Below are 8245 nucleotides of genomic sequence, written 5' to 3' on the forward strand. Positions count from 1 at the left end.
TTTTAGCCCCAGGTTGGTTTGTCTGTCACCCAGTGTTCCTGTCGTCCCTCAGTTGAGTGGCGTAGGCCAAGTTCAGAACCCTTACTGGAAAGAAAAACAAAACTGCAGGGCATGTGTAGCTATGACTCAACACATTTTTTTCTTCAAGCCTCAGAACAGATGTAGATCTAGGCGTCAAAGAAGTTAACAGTGAGCGAACGCTCACCTTCCATGCGGGAGACCCAGGTTCGATCCCCCACCTCTCTCTGTCAGCGGAGGCTTTAGATAGCTCTGAGGCAGAACAAGTTTGAGCCGCTCCCACACTGGGAAGAAAACCCAGCGATTGCTGGAAACCAGCCAGTGACAAACCCCTGTGGCTCCACGTGGCCAGATCCTGATGTGCCACGCGTTGGGTGAGCCACTCGGTGGGACCCAACAACAGGCCTTTGTTAGCACTTGTCCCTTTTGAGCCGTTACTGTTGAGGAAGGTGAGCGGGACAAGGAGTGGTGAGCCGTTCCCCGATGGCCAACCTCTTGATGACTGTGTTCTCCTCCCCTCTTCTTTTGCAGCTAAAGCAGCAGCACACCCTTCTGTACAAGGTGAATGGCATCCTCACTCTGGCCACCTTCTTTGCCTGTCGGATCCTCCTCTTCCCCTTCATGTACTGGTCCTATGGCCAACAGCAGGGACTAAGACTGTACCAAGTGCCATTCCACATCCCTTTCCACTGCAATGTGGCCAATGCCTTCCTCATCGCTCCCCAGATCTACTGGTTCTCGCTGCTGTGCAGGAAGGCAGCCCAGCTCTTTGGTGGTCCCCAAGCCAAAAAGGATGGTTAGCTGCTCCCAGGATTCAGGCAGTGGCGGGCCACCCTCCTCACACGAGCTGCCTTCTCCGCTCAGTATTCCGTGGACCAAATTGTGTGCTGGATGGCCGCAGCCTTTCGGGTGTTCGGAAACAGATGGGTTTGAAGTTTTCTAAAGAATATTCATTCATATGATCTCCTTCTTCTAACCTGCCCCTTTTGCAAAAGCACTTTTTCCTTAGTAACAACTATTGGATCCTGTTTTAATGCAAGCTCAAGGATTCCTCCTTGGGTCATAATATCTCAAGGGCTCTGGGAGGTAGAAGCATAGGGCGTGGCGCACGTGGACCCGGATGATAAGTGTCTGGGCACCCGCCTGGCCCTACATACTGGTGTGTTTGGCTCCCGCTTAGACAGCCAACCGCTCAGGGCAAGTATCAACCCCTAGTGGGCTCGAAGGAATGTCTTGTGACGCTGGCCTGAGGAAGTCACTGTGGGTAAGGAGGGTTGTTTGTTTACCAACGTGGTGATCCATTGGTCCTTTGCCTTACCCTTCCTGCCCTATTGAAGTGTCCAGTCTAGTCAGAAGTCTCACTGGTGGGCAGCGACGGGAAGCGGAAGCACCTGTCCAGGTAGGAGTGCCACCGAATGGTCAGCAGTATCTCTGTGGGTTGACGTGGTAAGACCACCAATGTCACGTTTGTAACCATCACAAATACCACCCTCTTTAAAAAAGTGTGTCCACTCAGGCATGTTCTCCCCTTAGCCACAGACCTAGGACTCTTCTCACAGAAGCGAGGGGAGCGTGGTCTCGGGAGCTGCTGACTGGGGAGCTCCACTCTCTGGTACGGCCCTTTGCCTGTGAAGTGGAGACGGCCTTCTACCTCCCAAACCCTGGGCTGGCTCCTCCTCGAGACTGGAGTGTTCCCATCAGGCCGCCTGAGAAGGCAGCACTGGGGATGCAAGGGCTAGCCCGCGGAGGGGACCCGCCTTTTCACCCCACAAAGCTGGAGGACGAGAGTGCCCACAGCCCTGGCCAAAGGATGTGTGCTCTGGACCGACTCCTGCCTGAGGAGACGCCTGGTTCCCTTCACCCAGCATTTGTAGACAGGACCCTCTGGTGCCAACGTTAGTCATTCCTGGTCGACAAGGGTGGGTTTTAGAAACGGCTACCATGACTTTTTTTTTTTTCTTATGTGGCCACCACGACTAGAATTTTTTAAAGTGTCGTAATTCATTGTTGTCCATGAACTTTTGAACGTACTCTGTAATGGTGTCTCAAATTTTGACTGTTTCGATCATTAATGGGTGCCATTTTTAAAATGTCAAATGCTGTCATTTTTCTGTTTTACTATCATCTTTACCGATAACCCCGATGGTGTCTGAATCCCCTTGAGGTTCCCACCCCCCCATCCAAAGGCAGTGTTCCTGTGAGACCTTTTGTAAGCCCAGATGGTGTCAAGCAAAGAAGCAATTCCTGTTCATTTATGAGGGAAATTCTTGAGTGTTCCCAGGCACAAAAACACAACCTCCAGAATATTAACACACAAGCCCCAAAATCACACCAACGTGCATGAGAGGGCCCCAGAAAGCTCATGGGAAATGCCATCATCTTCCTCCATTTTCCATGAACTTCTGCTTTGTCCCCTCCTCGTGATCACCCCGCTCAGGGAAGGCGCTCCGTGACAGCTCGGGCTGCCGCTCCTTCACGCGCTACAAAACAAACCCTGAGCACGAGTTCAAGTGCGAATCATCTTCGGGCTTCTGGTTGTTAACAAGCCCTGGTCTAAAGATAGGGCGTTCCTAAGACAAAGTGGCATAAAGTGAACTTTCAAAAAGCAAGGGCTACCTGGACGTGTTTCCCAGCTTGCTCTGTCACAGAAATACTGAGGACTCACCGGGGTGCTCTGACAGCGAGCGTTCATGCCGTGAAACGGCCACATACCCCAACAGTGCACGGCTCCGAGATGCAGTCCACCAACCAGTTACCAACGAGTGATTCCCGTTCGTAACGACCCTACAGGACAGTACTTTCTGACGGTGGACATTTTCCGAAAGCAGCCATCTTTCCCGGCGTGGCTGGTGGGTTTGGACTGGCGGCCTTGTGGTGAGCAAGCATGGAACCTATGTACCATTCAGGGCCTCAGAAGTTGAACCCCGTGGTCGCCTGACCCTTTTCTAGCCCAGTCAACCCACTTTAAGGGGGGAGGCGGCGGCACCTGAGCAAGACCCAGTGCAGACAAAGGTGTGGATGTGGAGGGGGTACTGGGGCCTAGCTTTTCCCCTCCCATTTCCCCAAACACCTTGGCCAGCCAATTCCCTTCTTCTGTAGTATACCCAGAGCATCTGCACCCTACCGCGGGCAAAGAGAATTCTACTCATTGTGCTCACCAGACCTCGTTTTAGGACAACCCCCCTGGATTCTGAGCCCAACGGCTCGGAAGCAGCGTAATCTCCATTAGAAGACTCCCGTCTTCTTGAGTCTGTTCATCTACCCCTGTGATGAGCACAGGAATCACAGTCAGTTGGTGGCAAATCCAGGGCTAGGTTATGACGGGGCTTCAGGAAGTTCATAGAAAAATAGAATGGAAGGACAATGGAATTTCCCCCACAATCTTTTTGAAGACACCCCCCCCCAGCACTTCTCCAAGATAACTCATATTACAATGTTTAAATGCCGCTTGAAAGGGAGTCAATGTAAAGAAAAAAAATCCTGTTAAAATGATCACAGATACCCCCACCCCCCCCTTAGATGGTTTGACTGTTAGACTTATTTGCCATATCCTAGGGTGGAAGAAAAGTCCCCACATGGTACCCAGAATTTACGCTTGACAGGGCGTGGGTGGTTCCAATCTACTGGGTAGTACCACGGAAGGCAGGCCTGTTGATCCCCCACAAAGCTTAAAGCGAAGGTAAGGGACACAGCAGCTCTACTCTGCGACACGAGGTGTTGCCACGAGTCAAACGGGGGGCAGTCAGTAGGATGAGACCTGAGGTGAGCCCAGTATCACGGGGGAGGAAGATTTGGAGGCAAGATGAAACTTGAGAATTTTATTACAGTTTGTATGTTACAAATACCTAAGAAACTATTTCCTTTACACTGTTACTGGCACACATCTTCTTTTAGCTTGTATACAAAGTCACGTAGTCAAGTGTGTGCTGCTCGGCTCCAACCCCTACAAGAGCCACCCTGCCTAGGCCCAGCCCGTTTCTCGGGTGGGCGGCGATCAGAAGTTGCTGATCTTCTGCAGCAGGGTGTGGCGCCGCTCCTCGGGGGTGATGTTCTCAGCGATGGACTTTAAGAAGCGCTGCTCGTTCACCTTCTGGAGCAAGGAGCTCACGGAAGGATTGGCCTTGCTCAGGGTTTCGTAGCAAGTGAGGATTTCCAAGGCCAGGACGTAGAGGGGGTCGCACACCTCTTGGTGGAGCATGGCCATGATGTGCAGGACGTGGCAGAAGAGTTGGGTGTACACAAACAGGGCTTCCTGGGTCAGGTCCTGTTCTTGCCCTTCGTTCCAAGGGCCCACGGACTGTATCAGCCTAACTGAGTCCAGGAGGTTGGTCAGGCTGTGACCCAGGAGCTTGACCACGTGGCTCCAGCCATCGAGGGGAAGCCAATTACGGCAACTCTGGCTGCAGAGGAACTGGAAGACTCTCAGGAAGAGGACGGAGAGCTGGAGCTCCTGGGCGAAGGGCTTCAGGTTGAGCAGGGGCACAAACTGGACGTACTCCAGGCTGTACGGGACGTGGAGGAGCTGCTGCTCCAGCAGTCTCCTGGTCAGCTGGTGGAGGTACTGCCACTCCTGGGGGCTGCACCAAGGCATGACTTGCACCAGGGCCACCAGAAAGCCCTTGCTGAACAGTCTGACCTCCTCCGGGTTGCCCACGTCCACCACCAGGAGGGCGAGCATCTGCGAGCAGATGCTGCTGGAGAGACAGCAGCACTCCATCCAGGCCAGCAGCCCGGTACCTGGCCCGTACCCGGGGTGCGGCTGGGAGGTCCACTCGCCCTCGGAAAGCTTACAGATCTCGAAGAGGGTGGCTGGCACCTCACACTTGAAGTGGCCCTCGAAGAAATGCTTGAGTCTCAGGCCCACCGTCCAGTCCAGCTGCTCCAGCTTCCGGTGCAGCCAGGACAGGGACTTGGTCCAGGTGTCGGGGGCGAAGGTCTCGGCGTTCGCTAACACGATCTCACAGAGGCGCGCCAGGATGTGGATCACCAGGTCCTTCCCGTCCAGAGGGAGGCGCCGCTTCTCCCTGGGGAGCTGCCAGTACTTGCTGAAGCAATCGAGGAGCTGGCAGAGGCTGAAGATGAGGGGGAACGGGAAGCAGGTCTGCAGCCAGTACTCCTCCAGGCCCGAGTGGGCCTCCAGAGTCTGGGTGAAGAGCTTCAGGCTGAGGTCGACCTCTTCGGCATCCAGCATCAAGAAAGGCAGGACGAACTCCTTCAGCACCTCGTCTGGCTCGAGCAGAGCGGCCACGGGGATCCCTTGGGGCTTCACGGGGCACATCAGGCAGCTCAGGAACTCCAAGAACTGTTTTTCTTCCTTGGGGGTCGAGAAACTCCCCCAGACGGTTTCTTTGAGGCAGGCCACTACGAAGGTGGTGACTGGGGCCGGCCCCAGATCCTGCTCTCTCGTGAACCTAAGAGCGGGGAAGGCACTGAGGATCTGCGCCAGGAACTTGTGGGTGCCAAGGTGGAGGACCGCCGTGCTGCACATCTTCTTCACTGTGATTTCAGGGTGCAGAATCAGCAGCCGGGCCACCGAGCCCACGGCATTGGCCAGGCCCTGTTCGGAGGCACTCTGGGCGAGCTGGTTGAAAGTGGTGTTGAGGCTGTCCTGGAAACCCTCCACGTAGGCCAGCAGCTTCTCCGAGAGGCCCTGCCGCCCCCAGGAACGCAGGATGCCCGCCAGGACCTTATTCTTATCTGGCAGTGAGAGGTCGGCGTAACATTCCAGGATCAAGTCGACCACTTGTTTGATGCGCGCCGCCGCGGGGACGGCCCTGTCGGAGGTGACGACATCCGTCACGGTCTCCAGTAGCTTGAGCACCAAGCTGGGCTCTCGGAAGAGGGCCTTGTTGTTAACCAGGCAGGCGAGCCACTCATCTGAGAAGGCCCACTGCTTCTCGGAGGCGAAAACATAGCACATTTCCATGTGCCGGTCCATCTTCTGCTCGATGATGGCCATGGCTATCGAAGCAGCGATGTCTTTCTCCGTGCCCTGGCCCTTCAGCACCTGGCTGGTTTTCTGCAGGAAGCCCTTGACACAGTCGGCCAGCTCAGAGACCACCTGCCTCTCTTCCTTAGACAAGGTGGCGGTATCCAGGTAGAGCTTCAAGTTCTGGCTGAAGGAGGTCAGGCTCTCGCACAGGCGGTAGCTTTCGTAATTTGTCCCCTGGCTGCCGTTGAGCAGGGCCTGCAGCTCCTCGCCCCACTCGCAGAGCAGACACTGCAGGTACTCGAACGCCACAAAGAGCGTCTCTGTGGGGAGCCTGGCCAGGGAGTTCAGGCTGACACCCCGCTCTGCCTCCTTCACCTTCTCTGCCAGCGCCTGCTGGTGGTACGGGTTCTGGGTGTCCGAGTTCCACACGGTGATCACGGTGGCCAGTTTGTCCAGATACACGGTCGCAGACACTTCCTGGGGGTCTTCCTCCACCAGGGCGAAAGCCGTCAGCATGTCGGCCAGGTTGGCTAAGGCACAGCACTTCATCGCCGGGCACAGGATTTTCTTCTGGATTTGCTTCAGCGCATTCAGCAGCATGGCCAACAGGGGCATGGTGGGACACACATCTGGGTCTGACTTAAACCTCTTGGGAGGGTGGCAGAACTCATCCGAAGAGGACAAGTACTTATGGGCCATTGTCCTGAACTGAGAGAGCAGCGGGTCCTGCTGGTCGCCCGTGTGCTTCATCATCTCCCACCACATGTCCAAGAAGAAGGCCACGTCCTTCGAGGACGTGTCGAGAGCCGTGTGCTCCAAAAAGCGCTCTAGCTCCGCGCGACAGATGGTGGTGGGCAGGGCCATCAGGAGCTGGACAAAGAGTCCAGAGGCTTCCAGGGACTTGAGCAGCTCAAAAAGAACCGTGTGATTGATGGTCGGGAGCATGTTGCCCACGGAGAAGAACACGTCTTCCTGCCACCAGGTTTCCGTGTCCGAAGTGGTGGCGGGGTAGGGCTGGAGCACCTTGGCCCAGATGATGATCAGCGCCTTCTTCCTCCACACAAAGGGCTGGGTGCACGCTGCGGCCGAGATCTCCTGCAAGGCCTCCACGATGGGCTGCCCGACGTGTTCCCAGTCAGACTTGGTCAACTCTGCTAGTGCTTTGGGGCGGAACAGCTGCTCAGCCAGCAGGAAGCCCCCATGTAGAATAGTCATTTCTTCACAGATGTTCAAGGGTCCTGCAATGGAGGGCAGCCAGAGAGAGAAAGGTGATGGAATACGTTGCAAAAGAGGGAGAGGCGGCATGTGGGCTGGCTCTCATAATCAGGATGAGAGACGACAGGGGTTCCAGAGGAGATGGGTGGGGACGAAGTAGGGCCAGAGCTACCAAAGCCTCTGCAGGGCCGGCTTGACTTAGTTGGGGAGTGAAAAACGGCTCCCACGCTCTCTAACCTGGGGACTGGGAGGCCAGTGAGAACCAGCAGAAACAGGCAGCAGAGGAGAACTGGAAGGGGTTTGGAGGCAAGTTCCATTTTGACAACCGGAAGTCAGAGGCATCTGCCAGGAAACACAGGCCGAAAGCTCAGGAGGGCAGTCAATCCTAAAACCAAGGCTGAGTGTCCCCAGGGACCCAAAATAACTTCTATAGGACTCTTTACGCTGCCCCTCTCCCCACCGCCCAGGAGCAAGTTGTTAACAAATGGGTAAATTCCTAGTGTTTTATCACAAAGACCTGGTGCTTGGGGGTGCCCATCCGTTAGATTTCTAAGTGCTTCCCTGAGTGTGCCAGGTGCTGCGCAGTAGGCAGTACACACCAGACCTTAACCCAAACAACCTCTGAAGGGAGATTATTCTGTCTTAGACATGGGAACACTTCACTTGCTCAGGGTGTCAGAACTACAAAATGGTAGGGCTGGGACAGAACCCATCACGGCTGCAGGGCTCCAAACTCCTCCCTTCTGCCACTGGAGGGCTGAAGGGGACAGGGCCCAGGCCATTTCTCTACCTCCTATCACCAGGGGTACCCCTAAGGCACCCCTCCAGCAAACTGGAAGGCTTGAGAAGCAAGCCGGTTGCATCCGATTCGCCCTCCCGTTTTCCCAAGCCCGCTTGAGGCTTCCGAATCAGGATGCCCTTTGGGCTCAACGGTACCATCAGCCGCAAGCCCCTCCCGCAACAACCGCACATTTGAAGGCTGGCAGTGCCCAACTCTCACTAAACACGTGAAGTGAATGGGAACTCCCTAAAGTTTTATAAAAAAGGTACAGGATCACCATTACTCCCGCTTTAGCGATG

The 8245-nt window shown here is 55.2% G+C and overlaps 2 protein-coding genes across 2 annotated transcripts in view; one reads left to right on the forward strand and one right to left on the reverse strand.

Annotated features, from left to right (window-relative positions):
• The window catches only part of TLCD3A (TLC domain containing 3A), a 10982-nt gene extending 8867 nt beyond the window's left edge, over positions 1 to 2115 (forward strand). The window contains exon 5 of the mRNA XM_030888244.2: positions 539 to 2115. Within this exon, the coding sequence (XP_030744104.1) occupies positions 539 to 819 (281 nt within the window). The 3' untranslated portion in view covers positions 820 to 2115. The remainder of the gene's footprint in view (positions 1 to 538) is intronic.
• Positions 2116 to 3821: 1706 nt separating this feature from the next.
• On the reverse strand, positions 3822 to 7184 carry GEMIN4 (gem nuclear organelle associated protein 4). The gene has a single exon (XM_004706888.4). The coding sequence runs from the start codon at positions 7163 to 7165 to the stop codon at positions 4013 to 4015; it is 3153 nt and encodes a 1050-aa protein (XP_004706945.1). The 5' UTR covers positions 7166 to 7184; the 3' UTR covers positions 3822 to 4012.
• Positions 7185 to 8245: the final 1061 nt, after the last annotated feature.

Source organism: Echinops telfairi, unplaced genomic scaffold (genome assembly GCF_000313985.2).
Source record: "Echinops telfairi isolate 266 unplaced genomic scaffold, ASM31398v2 ScPeMD7_7458;HRSCAF=8496, whole genome shotgun sequence".
Lineage (NCBI taxonomy): Eukaryota > Metazoa > Chordata > Mammalia > Afrosoricida > Tenrecidae > Echinops > Echinops telfairi.

Bases quoted from the DNA above. Each gene is read 5' to 3' on its own strand.
- GEMIN4 (XM_004706888.4), bottom strand. From the start codon at position 7,165: ATGACTATTCTACATGGGGGCTTCCTGCTGGCTGAGCAGCTGTTCCGC.